Source organism: Vulpes lagopus, chromosome 8 (assembly GCF_018345385.1).
Source record: "Vulpes lagopus strain Blue_001 chromosome 8, ASM1834538v1, whole genome shotgun sequence".
NCBI classification, from domain to species: Eukaryota; Metazoa; Chordata; class Mammalia; order Carnivora; family Canidae; genus Vulpes; species Vulpes lagopus.
In genome coordinates, this window is record NC_054831.1 from 99,869,177 (window position 1) to 99,886,606 (window position 17,430).

The following is a 17,430-nucleotide window of genomic DNA, read 5'->3' on the forward strand; positions in this document are numbered from 1 at the left end:
TAGAAGCCTACTACTGAGGGGCGCTGAGACACTCAAATCTGGTGGCTGGTGGCAGCCACTAGGGCCCTGCAGGGAAAGGGATGAAATAACAGAATCGGTGGCAAAGATTTCCCAAGGACTGATTGCCAGCGTCCTGTTTCCTTTATCCTCCTCCGACCACACACATGTAAAACGAAGCCTCCTTTAATTCTCCAAAGCCCTACCAACCTTGGGTTAAAGCAGACTTTAACTCTTGTGGGTGCTGGGTCAGTTACCCAGGGGGGGCACCTGAATGGCTCAGTGGTTAAGCGTCTGCCTTTGGCTTAGGTCATGACCCTGGGGTCCTGGGATCGAGTCCCACACCAGGCTCCCTGCAGGGAGCCTGCTGCTCCCTCTGCCTGTGTCTCTGCCTCTCTCTCTTTCTCTGGGTCTCTCATGAATAAATAAATCAAAATCTTTAAAAGAAATAAAAAAGGGGGAGGTTTATATCACAAGACTTAACAGCTTACAAACGAGCATTGCCCATTCTTCCTGAAGGCCCCCTTAGCCTGTCTGCATCTTCTCTGCAGCGATCTTCCTCAGTTGGGGAGACTCTGCCAACACGAGGTCTCCCCACCCCGATCTCCAAGTCATCCAAACACCTGGGGTGAGGGTAGCACCCCAAGGTCAATGTGGACACTAATGCCTCCTGCTTCCCACTCCTCGGGGAAACTGATTCTCAATCTTTTGTAAAAATGCTACACAAATACCACCGAACATCCATCCAGATGTCCACCTGTTAGGGTTTTCTACTTCACCACTATTTCCTCAACTCTCCGGCACCAACAGGTGGTCAACAGTTTATATCCATTTTGCAACTAACTACCTGGAGTCAGCATTGCTCCCCCCCAACCCCGCCCCGGGTTAAGGACTCTGTCCCACAACACTGTCCACACTTCAGAGACCAGTCACAAGTACCTCAGATTGCTCCCACTCCTGTCACATCTGACATCCATTCAGGGGTTCCCACAAACCCCCCTTCACTTGCACAATTGGCCAGGGTGACTCAAAGAACTTGGGTAGAGCCTTCGTTACCAGTTGACTGTAAAGAATGCGATGAAGGAAGAGATGCCCAGGGCAAGGTATTGGGGGGGTGGGGCTTGTGGAGCTTCTGTGCCCTCCCTGCGCTTGCCACCTCCTCAGCCCCTCCACACCTTCAACAACCTGCATCCCACTGTGTAGCGGTTCCTGTGGAGGTTTCATGATGTAGTCACGATTGATAAAGTCACTGGCTGCTCACAATCACATCAATCTCCTCTGCAGGGAAGTCAGAGGTGGGGCTGACAGCTTCAAACCTCTAGCCAGGGGATCCCTGGGTGGCGCAGCGGTTAAGCGCCTGCCTGTGGCCCAGGGCGTGATCCTGGAGACCTGGGATCAAATCCCACGTCGGGCTCCCTGCATGGAGCTTGCTTCTCCCTCTGCCTATGTCTCTGCCTCCCTCTCTCTCTCTCTCTCTCTGTGTGTGTGTGACTATCATTAAAAAAAAAAAAAAATTTAAACCTCTAGCCAGCTCTTAGTCTTTCTGGTGACCAAAGACTCCAATCACCCTTATCACTCAGGAGATGCCAAGGGTATTAGGAGCTCTACGACGGGAACTGGGGACAAAGACCAAATATCTTTCTTATACCACTCCGTTGTGTTTACCAGCCTTGTAAAAAAAAAAAAAAAAAGCATATATATATATATGTGTGTGTGTGTGTGTGTGTGTGTGTGTGTGTATACACACACACACATATCTTGGAGACACCCCCGCCCCCTTATGGGTTTCAGCCTTCCTATTTCTGGCTCTCCCTGTCTGTGCACTCTCCATGTCCCCTTAAGACACTGACCAGGAACCTCTGATTTGTTCTTCCTGAGGCCTTGCCACCCATCATCCCTTCCTCGGTGGTAGACCTCTTTATCCGTCGCCTCCAAGTAAATTATTCATGGGAACAAGTATTCTCCCATCACGGGGGCAGAGGGCCAACTCTCCTTCCCCTAAGGACCTTAGGGTGTCAGTGGTAAAAGTGGACTTCAATGGCCCGAGCTCACTGCCATCGCCCTTCACTCAGGCATCCCCTCCACTCCCCTGCCCCCCCCCCACCCTGGCCTCTGGCTCACTGAGCGCCCAGAAAGAACTGCTCATTCTGAATGCCCGAGGGAGGCCTGCTGGCTCTCATGGGAAACCCTCAGTGCGCGGGTCTGGACACCCTGGAACGCAAGGCCAGCAACTTTACTGGTTAAAATGGGACCAGGGCTAGTTTGAAGCCCTCTGTGCGCTCTGCCCTACTGGCTCCCAGTCCCCCTCCCCGCATGTGCCCCACAAAATAAAACAAAAAAGCAGAACTACAGCAACAACCCACTGAGGGTAACAAAGCTTTCCTTTTAGGTCATCAAGAGGTCTTCCTTTGGAGTCAAAAACCTCGCTGCCCCCTCCCTTTGGGCCTTGCTTATCCGCGGCCCCCAGAGGCTTTCTGACGGGCCCCGGGCCTGAGACGCACACAGGTTGATCCGTGTTTAGGTCCCAGCATGTGGCAATGTGCTCCACTCTGATGACACTTTTCGTTTCTAAGAATAGAGCCGATGAAGTAATATTGCAACTGACGTTCCCGGGGATTTGATTGGATAAGTGCATAAACTGTGGAGGGAGCGGGAGGGGGGGTTCTCCGGCCGGATCACATTAGTATTCCCGTCCTATCAATGTGCGGGGCAGCGCGCAACGTCAGGCGGCCCGACTCCCTGCGTCCGCCAGTCCCGCCACGGATTCATTTGGGATCCTGGAGCAGACGAGCCCGTAGAGACGGGGGATCAAGGCAGCCTATTAGAGCCGGGTGCCTGCTTCGGGTGGGTGGGGGGGACCGCCAGCCCTTCCAGGCCTGGCGACGCGGGGAGGGAGGGGAAAGACGACGGAGCGGCGCTGCGCTGCTGCGGGAGGACACCGGAGCCAGAGCGACACTCGTCCCCCCACCCCACACCCCACCCCCACCTTGCAGCGCAGGCTTTGAAAGCTGCTCGCCCATCTGAATGGAAACTCAGAACCGCCTGGCGGCGCGTTCCTCCTCGCCCAGCCTCGCGGTCCATGCCGAGGGGGAGGTAGTGCGAGCCCGCGCCGGCGCCCAGCTCCCGGGACAGGCCGGGCGATGCTGCTGAGCAGAACTTGACCGAGCCCGTCCGCCGCCGCTGGTGGAGGCGATGCTGCACGGCGCCGCCGCCGCTCCCCCGGCTCTCCCGCAGGCTCAAGGTTACCCGCCCGCGCAGCCCGCCCCGAGCCTGTGAGCGCCGCGCCTCGCCTCCCGGCTCCGGCTGCTCCGGCTGCTCCGGCTGCTCGGCGGCTGCTCGGTGGCTGCTCGGCGGCTGCTCGGTGGTTGCTTGGCGGCTGCTCGGAGGCTGCTCGGCGGCTGCTCGGCGGCGGCGCGCAGGGCAACGACCGGGCCGCCCGCGCCGGGGCGCACTGCACCAGCGGCTTCGGCTTGGTGGATGTGTATGCATGAGTTCTGCACCGAATGGGCGCAAAAAGCGCCCCGGCCGGTCCACCCGCTCCTCGATCTTCCAGATCAGCAAGCCACCGCTGCAGAGCGGAGATTGGGAGCGCAGGGGCAGCGGCTCCGAGAGCGCCCACAAAACCCAGCGAGCCCTGGACGACTGCAAGATGGTAGGTGAAAACTGCGGTTTTTTTTTGTTTTTTTGTTTTGTTTTGTTTTGTTTTTTGGAGAGGAAGGTGGGGGAAATCTTGTCTGTGAGTCGTTTGCTTGACTGCCAGCCACTCCCCCACCCTCGGCTCCTCCATGCCGATCACGTGCACAGGCACTATTTTTAAATCTGCAGTCCCCAGATGCGGGGTGACAACCCCGGTCGCGATGGCCCCGCAAAGAAGTGCCACGGCCAGGGTCTTGGGGTCAGCGGCTGTAAGTCATGTCTCTACCCCCTCGGAGGTGGGGGGGTGGGGGGACGGGGGATGCGAAAGACACGGTGAAGTGGCTTGCTCCACCAGGGAGGGAAGGGATGGGAAGGTGGAGGTGCTGATTTGTGGGGAGACGGCAGCAAATAAACCCAAACAGAGCACACGGGGCGCTGCAGAGGGGACGAAGGTTGCAGCGCAGAGGCTGTGGCCGGGCTTCCCGGCAGGCTCCAGAGCGGGAGTCTGGGCTTCAGTGGCCTGGCAGGAGGTGCCCAGTTTCCCTGTGACAACCTGTCTTGGGCCTCTATCCCCTCGCAACTTCAGATCCCTCTCTTAACTGTGGTGCCAGGGAGCCTTCTGCGTGAGAGTTTCCATCCTCGAGCTCTAGGGACCTGGGAGTGGCATATGCTCTCGCTGTCTCGGGGAAACTGAGTCTAAGGGACCGGTGGAGGGGGTGGGGGGTGGATCCGGAAATAGAGCTTCCACGCTCGGACTGCACGATGAAAAATAAACACTTGCCTTGGACAAAGAGAAACTTCCCACCTTTGTGCCTTGATCTTTGAGCAGTCTGGAGTGTGGGCTCCTGAGCTGGAGACTTGTGGAGTTGGCCGCAGGGTCACAGAACACCCCTGTTTGTGTACACCAGAATAGGACACGTTGGTGAAAGCGATTCACTTCTTTTCCAGCTTGTCCAGGAGTTCAACACGCAAGTGGCCCTGTATCGGGAGTTGGTCATTTCTATCGGGGACGTCTCTGTCAGCTGCCCCTCACTCCGGGCGGAAATGCACAAGACAAGAACCAAAGGCTGTGAAATGGCCCGGCAGGCACACCAAAAACTTGCTGCCATCTCGGGGTAGGAGACTCTTTGGCATTATTTGGTAATTCAGACACATGATGCATGGAGGCTGACAGTTCTTTATGGTGGCAGAGACCTCAGAGGTGATCTCTGCAAATCTGAAGTTTTAAACTCATCACCCTGAGATCAGGATTCTTTTGAGAGCCATAGAAAGACTAATTTCATGCCAAATTACAATCTGAAGGTTGTGTGATCCTTGAATATATACGTAGATTCAAGATTGGGGTCATTAAGTGATTTTTAAAAAATTGATTTTCAATATGCCGTCCACATATTGAAACTCTGTGCTTCAGATTTTTCTGCGGAATGTTTGGCTGTCAAAATGAAGTTAAGTCATCACACCTCAAGATTATTTGTCATCTGCTGCTAAACATCTCCTGCATGAAAGGCTAGTTCAGTAGAGAGAAAATCTTTGCTAAATCCTAGATTTACTCAACTATTTATACCGTGAGATAAATTCCTGTGATACCATTTAAAATAAAATCCCTAAAATAAAGTCTTGGATATAAATTACTCTCCTCATTGTACTGTATAAGAGGAAAGTTTTAACAGAAGAACGTTTTTGTGAAGATTGGGGAAATTCACAAACAAACCCAACTAAACCTAGGCTGTTGATGTGCCCCTCCCCATTATTTTGTATTTATTTTATCACCCTCATGGATTCCCTGTCCTAATTTAGATGCTGATGCAGTGAGCAAAGACTTCTCTTCTGAGATCCCCCTCTACTTTTTCCTGCTCTCTCAATATCAGGAAAGAAGTTAGTCATGGGTTTTTGTCAACAGTCACTATACTCAAATAAGAATGTAGAGCGAGAAAACACAGGAATCCTTATGGAAATACGTTAAGTGTTTGATTCCATTTGGATACAACCTTTATCTGTTTATCTGTGTATGTCTGGATTACAATCAAAGTGCAAGTCTTGTAGGCTAAACTGAAAATGTTGCAGATTGATCACATATAGGAATTATATCTCACGTATGCATTTGAAAGAATCACTCTTTGCCATCTTTAATGCCAACAATATATATAATGCCAATAATATGTATGATGACCACTATTGATATATATAGAATAGAAAGCCCTATGTTGCCTTTCTCAATAACTACACTTAACAAGTGGCGTCTTATATCATGAGAAAAGATACACTATCTAATGCCCTTGATATGAGACATAAAGTGTATTACAAACCTATCTCATTTGGTAGAAATATTTAGAAGCTTTATCCTTTTCTGTTTTAACTGTCACACTGTGCCTAACAGGAAGTGAATCTGGGATTCCATCTAGGAAGTGGAAAGGGATTCAATGTTTAAGGAGGTGGAAAGGGAGTCAGTGTTTAAGGAACATAGGGAAGAAATGCAGCTGTGATAAATCCCAGACAATAAGGGAGGTAAAACAATCAGAAACACAAAGGGGGATAGCGGTGGAATAAAAACTGTAGGGAAACAATGATTCAGAAGGGAAAACAGATTTAGAACAGGAAATTTTATGCACAGAGCTAAAAAGTAGCAGCTTTGTCAATCTTGTGTCCAAGGCAGTATGATGTATATTGAGGATCCCTCTAAGGGGAAATGCAAATTGATGACATGTTCTAATCACAGAAGATAGACCAGAGAAAGAAACAAGGAGTTCAATTTAGTCTATTTTACTACACACACAAAATTTGGTTCTTCCAAAGTTTCGGGAAAGAAGGAATCTGAAACTACTGGCTCAAACTTGAGTTTTGAGGATTTGAGATGGATTTTATATACTCAGGGGCTGGTAGCCATTTGCTACTTATTTTTGTGTTTCCTGAAGGTTGATGTTATTGGGAACAGTTCTGTAAGTCTTAGTGGGAAAAAGTGTTGTTCTTTGAGCCTTGAAAATGTAAGGCCAACTCCGTACAATGTTCTAGAATAGAATCTGAAGTATTTCCTCCTTAAAATAATGAACACAATTCAACCTTCTTTCTGAAAAAAAAAAAAAAAACAGCATTATAACTAAAGGAAATCCCTTTAGCTTCTTTCCATCTAGTTGTCATTAATGAAGGATGTGATTCTTCTTGGTGGAACTCCGTTCCTGACATTGCTAGTTATGTTGGCTCTCATGTCAAGCTTGACGTTAAAGCTAGTAGGGGACCTGTAGCATTCACTTTAAAATCTGAAGCAGGGTTAAGAAAAGCAAAGGTTCCTGGGGAATGGAGACTCAAAGACTGGATTTCTTGAGCACTCATCCCTTGCCACTTAATTCATAGACTAACCCTCAGACGGAGAATTATTATCCTTCTTCTTACTATTGGGTCTCAAAAAAGGTTAAGAAACTTGCCCAAAGTTGCACCACTAAGGTCTTGTAGGACTCTGATTCGGCCCCACATTGTGTGCTTCAGAAATTCATGATCCTTCCTCTACATAATGCTGCCATTTAAAAAGGTATTATGTAAAAAGGAATGAAATACTAAAACACACTAACATATGGATGAATTGCAAGAAGAGTTTGCTCAAAGATACCAGTCACAAAATGCCACGTGTCATGCAATTCCTTTTACATGAAATGCTCACAAAAAAGCACATCTATATGCACCAGAAAGTAGATTGGTGGTTCCCTAGATCTGCGAGCGGGAACAAAGGGTCACTACCAATGAACCTTGGGGTGACTTTTTGGGGTGCTGGAAGTGTTCCAAAATTGAAATGGGGTGATGATGATTGTACAACTATATAGTTACTAAAAAAAAAATCATTGAATGGCACATTCGGAACGATGAAGTTTATGGTGGGTAAAATATAGCTCAGTATCTTGTAAAAAGTTATGATCACCATCACCATGAATAAGGACACTTGGCCTTATTTTCTACACACACAGCTTTCAGTGAAAGGGGTGTGAACTCTAGGGCTGGGCATACAGAACCCCCAGCTCTCCATGCATTCATCAAGATGCCAGCCTGACAGCTATCACCTACACACCAGGACTTTACTCTGAGTAGGAACATAGGTGGGGCAACGGCAAGACCTGAAGGAGTAAATGAATTGACTTATTTCCCAACCAGCACAGATCACTCCTTTCCTGTTTATCACCTGGCTTTGGGGCCAGAGGAGGGAGTCTGGGTTGCAGGTAGCCCGGGGAAAAAGAGGAGGAAAACCAGACAGTTGGGATTAAGCCATAGTTGCTTACACCCCTTCATCCCTAAGTGACACCCTCAAGGGATGGTGGCCAGGAGAGATGAAAACTCCCACCGTGTTTCTCATCAGCTGGCCCCCGGTCAGAGGGCCATTGTCACAGACATCATCAAAACCCCCTTCCCAAACTGTGTCTACATCAGCTAAAGTTGCAGCACCTCCTTTTCTTTCGAAGGCAACTGATGTCTTCTGGACAGAGCCAGCCAGGTGGATCCCAAGTCTCTCCTGCCTGGTTTGAGGAACCACAGTTACTGTCCCCTTATGGGGCTGATCCTCTCCTTACTATTCAAACTAAGAAAGGCCTCAAAGGTCACTTCCTAGAATGGTCCCCTGACTTGTGTTTTAGCAGCAGAATCTTCTTTCCAACTAAACGTGCAAAATCAGACTTAAAAGGCAGATCAAAAGTGGCAGTGCTGTGCCCTGCTTGGGGTGTGTGTGTGTGTGTGTGTGTGTGTGTGTGTGCGCGCGCATGCATGCATCGTGCACACCTCAGGGATAGGCGGCTGCCAGGCTCAGTGTCCTTGGACTCCCTTCCTAAAATGACTTCTGAGACACCTTTGAAGAATCCCTAGGACTTAGCACCATTGTCTTTTTTTGTATTGGAAGAGATTCAGAGGATTTCGAGTGACTTCAGAGGCAAGGTGGTTCAGGACATGTGGAGACTGAGCATTGAGGCAGAGAACCCCATTCCGTGACCTTGACGGAACCACTTCACTGTGTGCATCTCACTCTCCTCCCCTGTAGTCTCAGTGTGCTGCTCCCCGCGGGGTGGTTGAGAGGGTTTGTGGGGCCAGGGCCATGGTTCCCAGTGTCTAGAGGACAACCCTCCAGTCCAAGGCTGTTCTAAGCCTGGAACCCAGGCTTGTGGCTCCCTGGCCTGGTGCCAGGTCCATGAAGCACGCACATCTTGAGGACAAAGAGAGGACCACCCCCTCCGGGCTAAGGAGCAACCCCGAGAAGCCAGGACCCTCTAGCATCAGCTGAGACTGGGATCGAATCCCAGCTTTACCACTTGCTAGGAACCCGTGCATGTTGAGCTACACACAGCTTCCCGGGGCGGCAAAGGTGAGGCAGGTACACTGGCGTGGGTACGCAGACTTGGCCTGTGCCCAGATCTCAGCCCAGCCCTTTTACAAATGGTGTCACCCTCTCTGCCTCAGTTTTCTCGTCAGAGAATGGGGTGAATAGCAGACGGGACTGAACCATACGGTGTCATAAGGACCAAGTAAGTGGACAGACACTAAGCACTGAGACTGACTAGCACACCGTTACACTATTATGAAATTCAGATTAGCATTCACATAATTATTCACAAGACTTGCAAAATTCAGGACATCCTGAATACTTAATATGAAAAAGAAATTTATCCATCAAGTATTTTTCAAAGACTTGGGTTGAAATTAATTTATGCTTATCGTAGGTCTTTATATTACGTTTGGAAGAATTTTCTAGGTTGAGGCTTCCCAGATGACTATCAAAAGGCTTTTTTTTTTTTTCCTTTTTGAGAGCATAAGGGGGAGGGGGAGAGGGAGAGAGAAATCCAAGCAGGTTCCTCCCAGCACAGAACCCAATGTGGGGCTCGATCTCACGACCCTGAGATCATGACCTGAGCCAAAACCAAGAAGTAGATGCTCAACCAAATGAGCCACCCAGGCGCCCAAAGGCTTTTTCTTTAATACTTTAATATGGATAAGTGAGGGTTCCAAAGTGGTTTAGAAAGATGTTCTTCATGCAATGCCTGGGTGGCTCAGTGTTTGAGCATCTGCCTTTGGCTCAGGGTGTGATCCCAGGATCAAGTCCCGCATTGGGCTCCCCGCATGGAGCCTTCTTCTCCCTCTCCCTGTGTCTCTGCCTCTCTCTCTGTCTCTCATGAATAAATAAAATCTTTTTAAAAAAGTCTTTGTATAAATCAAACCATATTCCTCATAAATTATGTCATATTTGTAAATTTTTTTGGCCTAGCTCTGAAACAGGCTGTGTGACAGAGGACAGGCCTGTTACATTCTCGGTCCACCTCAGGGAGAACGCTGAACCGAATGACCTGTCTTCTGGCTTCATCATTCCAGTGTTCTGTGTTAATTCAGGTGGAATCACACAGACTATGGTTACAGAACTAAGATATAAAAAATAAGTATTATGCATGAAGTTTGAATTCCAGAGATAATTTGTTGAGATATGAACATACTATGGCCACAAGAAGAATCTTAATTTCCTAATGGCTTCTGAGAACAATATATTGAATATCATGGATATTCATAGCCAGAGATTTCAGATTTTTCTTCCAGCAATTAGTTTCCTGACCAACCATGCCTAGTTCACTCTCCTTTTCTGCTTATATCTATCTCTCATGGTTGTTGTTTTTTTTTTTCCCCACTCCTTTTCCTCCAGTCCCACTTTTAGCTGGTTCTTGTGTGTTCCTTGTTCTGTTTGCTAGGAAGTCGGGAGAGCAGGGAGAGAGAGAATTCAGTTTCGCAGCTCACTCAGTAATGCTTCCTTTTCACACTGGGGCTGAGACAGCAGCCAGTACGTGGGGTGGGAGAGTATGGAAGTGCTTGGTGAGCATGGAGGCAGCCCTCACAGCTTTCTTAATCCACACGATGGAGGAGGCCTTATTAGTACAAGAGGCCTGGTTGGCAGGCATGCCAAGCCACCCACTCTGTCCTATATGTTCCCTTTCTATTACAGGTGTTTTTGCTTTAAAAATTTTAACTCTCACTGGTCAAATAATCAAAGGGAAGCTATGTGTGTGCCAAAAGAATATGCTATCCATCAAAGGGAAGGATGAGCGAACAATTCTATTTTAGTGTGCTAGGGTTGCAGTAACCAAGTACCATAAGCTGGGTGGCTTTTAAACATCACCAAGTTCTTGTCTCACAGTTCTGAAGGCTACACATCCAAGATCAAGGTGTAGGGAGGCTTGGTGCCTTCTGAGGATTGGGAGCAAAAATCTGTTCCTCTCTCCCAGCTGCTGGTGGTTTGCTGACAATCCTGGTTGTTGGTTCCTGGTGGTTGTTCCCTGTTGAACCATCTCTGTCTTTATCTTCACGTGTCCTCCTCCCGGTGTATGTGTGTGGGTCTCAATTTTCTCTTTTTTTTTTTTTAAGATTTTATTTATTTATTCATGAAAGAGAAAGGCAGAGACACAGGCAGAGGGAGACGCAGGCTCCCTGTAGGGAGCCCGATGCGGGACTCGATCCCAGATCTCCAGGATCACACCCTGGGCTGAAGGCGGCGCTGAACCACTGAACCACCCAGGGCTGCCCTCAATTTTCTCTTTTTATAAGGAAACCAGTCAAACTGGATTCGGGGGCCTTACCTATTTCAGTAGGACCTCATACTAATGGAACTAGTTACACCTGCAACAACGTATTTCCAAATAAGATCTCCTTGTGAGGTACTGAGAACTAGGACTTCACAGATGGATTTGGGGCTGAGGAGACATAACTCAACCCAGAGCACTTGGCTCTAACCCATTGAATTACCAGTGAGTAAACATGGAAGAGAAAAGAGGGACCAAAAATCCAGCTGCAGGAGATAATGTAGGGTGGGGGGCGGGGAGGGCCACATGACAGTCCACATACATGGTGTTCATTTTCTCTGGTCTGTGTGGCCAGAACTGGGTAGGTGCTGGTGGTCCTTCGGTGGTACTAACACTGTTGCATAAGGACCATCAACAACTGACACAGTACTGACTCACACCAGATTAAATAACAGTCTCGTATTAGCCCCAAAATGCCAGGTGGTATGGGATCTAGACAAAGGCTCTCCCGTTGCCTGTTGAAGTTAGCCTTTTTATGCTTTGAACAGACCCAATGACCTTCACCCTGCTAGGGCCTTCTTAACAAATGTTTCCCAGCTGAGAGAAAATTAAACTAAGATGACCTTGAGGGAAATTTATTGTCGCTTTATTTAGATAGTGAACTAGGAGAAAGCAAGGCGGTGTTTCATTCATGCTTGCACCTGGAGCGGCAAGTCAGTGAGGATATGTCCATTTTGTGCATTCGTTAACTTTACTTGGTATTGTAAAACCTACTCGGGCAAAGACTTTGGTAAGAACTCATGAGTTAAATTAGCCAACGTTTCATGACTTATCTATTACTTTGGACCTTATTTCTTTCTGATTTATAACTGTGACACCAGTATGTTGTTTATCAACAATAGAAGACTTAAAAAGCACACCTAAGGGGCACCTGGGTGGCTCCATCAGGGAAGTGTCTGCCTTCAGCTCAGGGCATGATCCCGGGGTCCTGGGATCGAGGCCCACATCGGGCTTCTTGCTCAGTGGGTAGTCTGTTTCTCCCTTTCTCCCCCACCTCAAGCTCTCTCTCTCTCTTGCTCTCTCTCAAATAAATAAATAAAATCCTAAAACACACACACACACACACACACACACACACACACACCTAAGATCAATTTCATTGGCATGGGCGTTCATTATCACAGGGATCACCAGGCAAGGTGTATTTTAGGATTACTCCAATTCTGTTTCATTAAAGTTACTTGATAAAATATCACCCTAACATCTACCTGCTCCACGGATCCTGAATAGTTAAATAATGATCTTCCATTAGGATCACCTTTAAAAGCCATCCTTTAAATATTCAGCCCTTGAAAGTTTAATTGCGTCTCTTCTAAAAGGCTATCTACATAAAGTACAGCTCGAGAGCAGCAACTATATCCATTTATTTCCTCTGCTCTGCAAGACACGACTTTAAAAAAAGCAAAACCGGCATGAAGAATATTTAACTGCTTGTCTATATACATACATGCATATATGTATATTGCTTGTCTATCTATGCATGTATTTATACATAAACAAATACTAAAATTCATGAAATAGACTCTTGTTAGCATAAAGTGTCTGAGCCTTTACACTGGAATTGCTGGTTTAGCAAATAAAGGTTCCCCAGTCAGGTTAACAAAAATCAACTTCACACTTGCAGCAGTAAGGACACTAATCATCCACACCGATTTAATGGAGTTTGAGCACAAGGGGGAAATGCGTCCTAACCCAGAAGTCAAAGCCCCTGTGTATGCTTTAGTAACTAAGGATCAGTGAGTCGGTAAATAATAAATCCCCTCACCCCTACTCGGTCAGTGAGCAAACTGTGATGTTTTATCTTATTCGGTGTCTATTGTCTCTCTCATTTTTTTTTTTTGGTCTCTCTCCTTAATTCCCCATTTCTGAGGTCACCCTCTTGGCTCACAGCCACCCCCCCCACCCCAACCCCCCCCAAGGCATCAACCACTACACTATCTCCCAGCCGGTCTCTGTACCAGTTTTCCTTCACCTCTTCTCAACTTATTCACTAGTTCTAGACTAATCCTCTTATAATTTTCCTCCGATCTTGCCACTTCTTTGCCTTAAAACTTCAAGCCATTCCCCACTCCCTAAAGCAGTGTCTCTTCAAACGTGATTCTCCCTGGAATGCCTCTCTCAGAATCACCTGGCGAACCCTCACACCTAAAGAAGCAACATCTCTGGAGAGTAAGGGGTGGAAATTCGAATTTTTTTTTTTTTAAATTTTTATTTATTTATGATAGGCACACAGTGAGAGAGAGAGAGGCAGAGACACAGGCAGAGGGAGAAGCAGGCTCCATGCACCGGGAGCCCGATGTGGGATTCGATCCCGGTTCTCCAGGATCGCGCCCTGGGCCAAAGGCAGGCGCTAAACCGCTGCGCCACCCAGGGATCCCGGAAATTCGAATTTTTAGCTAGCACCACCCCATCCCCCAGAGGATTCTTGAACATGCTAAACATGAGGCCCCATGGCCTAAAGCAGTGATTCTCAACTCGGGCTCACGCTGGAATCACCTGGGAGGCTTTAAAAAATTGCTGATGCGTGAAGCTCATCCTTCGAGTTTTTGATTTGAACTATCTGGGATGTGGCCTGGACGCTGAGATTTTTTTAAAGCTCCTCAAGTGGGCATCTGTATCAAACTGGCTTATACTTGGCTCCACTGAACAAAAAAATTCAAAGCAGTTGCTTAAAGCTACCAGGGTTTATCCTCTCACGGAGAAGGAACCGTGGAGTGGGAATTCAGAACTGGTGAGGTGGCTCTATGAAATCATTGCTCTGTTGCCCGTTCTTAGCATATGCCTTCCCCCCTCAACCTGCCTTTATGATGCAAGATTATGACAGGAACTCCAGCCGGCAGTACAAATTCCAGGCCAGAGCAAAGGAGGAAGGCCGGGGGGGGGGGGGGGGGGCGCACATTTCCCAAGTGGGTCAGCTCTTAAAAAAAAAAAAAGATTTTATTTATTTATTCATGAGAGACTCAGAGAGAGAGGCAGAGACACAGGCAGAGGGAGAAGCAGACTCCCTGCAAGGAACCTGATGTAGGAGTAGATCCCAGGGCCCTGGGATCACGACCTGATGCTCAACCACTGAGCCACCAGGGGTGTCCCTTAAGTAAACCCAAACAAAACCTCCAGAACTGCGTCACATGGTCACACCTAACTACAGAAGAGATTGTGAAGTGTTTTCCTCTGTTTGACACCTTAACTGGAAGGGGAAGGGGAAAGATGGACACTGGCCTACAGCAATCTCTGCCACAGCACCCAACCTATATTCCTGGGCTCTTCTCTTACCATCTGACTTGTAAACTCCTTGTTTACTCAAACTGGTCGACCCCTTATTCCCTAAAAGTATATAAAAGATGGTCCTATCCTATTAGTTCAGTCTGTGGGTTCTTTCTATAAAAGCTGATCCTGGGATCCCTGGGTGGCGCAGTGGTTTAGTGCCTTCCTTTGGCCCAGGGCACGATCCTGGAGACCCGGGATCGAATCCCACATCAGGCTCCCGGTGCATGGAGCCTGCTTCTCCCTCTGCCTGTGTCTCTGCCTCTCTCTCCCTCTGTGTGTGACTATCATAAATAAATTTTTTAAAAAAATTTTAAAAAAAGCTGATCCTGTAGCCACTAAAAGAGATCATTTCCTCTCCTGGAGGTCAAGGTCTTATGTACAGTCTCATCAGAGCCCACCATGCTCCCCATACAGAAATCCAAAAGAGAAGGAGTCGTCCCAAAGGGACTAACAAGTCTCTGCTGCTTTTAAATGGACCCACGGAGAAGATAAGTGGTGCAGGAACCCCTTGGGAGGGCAGGAAGTCAGGCAAGGTACCTCTGAAAGGGGTTGAGTATAATCTCCAGACAGGATGTGGGATGGGATAGGGCCTGCAAAGAGTCTAAGCAGTGGCACTCAAGAAATCAATTCGAAAATATCTACCTGAGATTGGGTGAGATTCTTGTTGGAACAATTTTAGAACTTCCTTTAGTACAACAAAGAAAGAATTTCATCAAGGTGTTAAAATCTGATGAGCTATTAAGAATAAGAGAGAGGCAGTGTTTTCTGGATATAGGGATAAGCTGCAAGAGGACCTGTGATCCGGCAGCCCCAGTGGTGCAGCGGTTTAGCGCCGCCTGCAGCCCAGGGCATGATCCTGGAGATCCTGGAGACCCTGGATCGAGTCCCACGTCAGGCTCTCTGCATGGAGCCTGCTTCTCCTTCTGCCTGTGTCTCTGCCTCTCATTCTCTCTCTGTGTCTCTATGAATAAATAAAATCTTAAAAAAAAAAAAAAGAGGACCTGTGATCAAGATTATAATAAGGTCATTAAGAAAAACTGAACTTGAAACTCATCTCATATAAACTGTGTTACATACAGCAGTTAGGTCATAAGATGCATTTGACCCATTGTTTCCTAAACTATAAACCTGGGCAACACATGATGGTGTATTCTATGCGGAAATATATTCTTTTGCAACTTGGGGAAGTTTCCTCCCTTTCTGCGAAACTATTTATAGAGTATCCACCATATGCCACGTGCTTTTCCAGGTGCTGGAGATAGAGCAGTTCTGAACAAAATAAAGAAGGTTCTTGCATTCCTAGTGAGGACGATCAAGAAGTGCGATGGGTCTGAATGTCTGTGTCCCCGCACGATTTCTATGTTGAAATCCTAATGCCCAAAGTTCTAGTATTGGTGGGTAGGCCTTCGGGTGGAGCCCAAGCCACAAGGGGGAACCCTCATGAATGGGAATGGGATGCTTATAAAAGGGGCTCCAAAAGGATCCCTCGCACCTTCCACCATGTGAGGTCACAGCCAGAAAGCAAGAGTTCTGAACCGCAAAGGGAGCCCTCACCAGACCGACCATGTGGTGTCTAGGCCTTGGACTGCGCAGCTTCCTGACTGATGAGCACTAAATTCCTGTTGTTGTAAGCCACCCAGTCCATCATGTTTTTTATAGCAGCCTGAATGCACTGAGAGAAAGCAGGCAAAAGAGAGCACAGAGAGTGATAATTGCAGTGAAGAAAACAGATTATGATTAAAGAATGATGGAGGAGTGTGGGAAGTTATTTTCAGATGGGGTTTTCAGAAAGGCCCCTCCTGGAAGGTGACATTCTAACCTACTATTTGACCTTGACAAGGGGCCAGGTCACATGATGATCTGTGAGAAAAGCACCTCACCTAGAGGGAAGACCACATGTAAACGTTCAAAAATAAACTGACCTCACCATGTTTAAGGAGAAAAAACAATTGTCTTCGGCTGCAGGTGACATAGACTGAATTTCAGCAACTTAAATACAGAAGAGTTTCTTTTCTCACGTAATTAAAAACTCAAGGTTACAGGATGACAAACATTGGTTCATGATTCAAGGATATCAGGTATGAGATATGAGAGGCCCCAAGGTCCCAAGAATGCTGCTCCAGCTCTAGAAATTGTGTCTATGTTCCCAGCAGAGAGCAGAAGGCAAGAACATAAGATAATTAAGTGCATCCCTTTCTGAAGAACTTTCTCAGAAGCCTCGCAAGAACGTCTATGAACGTGTCACTGGCCAGGACCTGGTCATGCGGATCTCCTGACCACAGGTTCATGATCTGACTCACATACACTTCTCACCATACTAACTGTCCAGTGAGGACAAAACGTTCCCAAGCTGTAAGCCAAAGTGACGCTTCCTGAGGGCCAGGACATGATCTTTAGCAAGACAGGGATGAGGAGGGAGCCTGGACGTGAGACGTGGGAAAGGGGTGCTACAGTGGGGAGAAAGAAGTGGGAGGGGATCCCTCAATGTCCTCCTGCCCCTTTCTGCCCATTTTCTTCTTGGGTTGCTTGTTCATTCATTGATCCATGAAACACTGAACACCTACTCTGGATCAGGCGCTGTGCTAGGTTCTGGGAATGTAAAGATAAATAAAACACAGCCTCTGTCCTTGTGGAACTTACGGGCTAGCATCTGTAGAGACAAATCCTTGCAGAACGGGGTCATCAGCACTGCTATAGAAACATGCAGGTAGGGATGCCTGGGTGGCTCAGTAGTTGAGCATCTGCCATTGGCTCAAGTTGTGATCCTGGGGTCCCGGGATCAAGTCCCACATGGGGCTCCCTGCATGGAGCCTGCTTCTCCCTCTGCCTCTGTCTCTGCCTCTATCATGAATAAATAAAATATTTTTAAAAACAATATGCAGGGGACACAGGACAGACATAAAGGAGGCAGCTATCAGCTCTGCTGGAGGGACCTTAGCCAGGA

General features: G+C 47.7%; 1 protein-coding gene across 3 annotated transcripts in view; it reads left to right on the plus strand.

Moving 5' to 3' along the window:
• Positions 1 to 2,690: 2,690 nt before the first annotated feature.
• Positions 2,691 to 17,430, plus strand: part of LOC121497330 (regulator of G protein signaling 7 binding protein) — a 98,734-nt gene continuing 83,994 nt past the window's right edge. The window contains exons 1-2 of one of the 3 annotated variants that reach the window (XM_041766833.1): positions 2,691 to 3,649; positions 4,582 to 4,748. In XM_041766833.1, coding sequence (XP_041622767.1) covers positions 3,485 to 3,649; positions 4,582 to 4,748 — 332 coding nt within the window. In that variant the 5' untranslated portion in view covers positions 2,691 to 3,484. Of the gene's footprint in view, positions 3,650 to 3,842; positions 3,903 to 4,581; positions 4,749 to 17,430 lie in introns of those variants that run through there. The other 2 variants (XM_041766831.1, XM_041766832.1) reach the window with 2 other exon arrangements.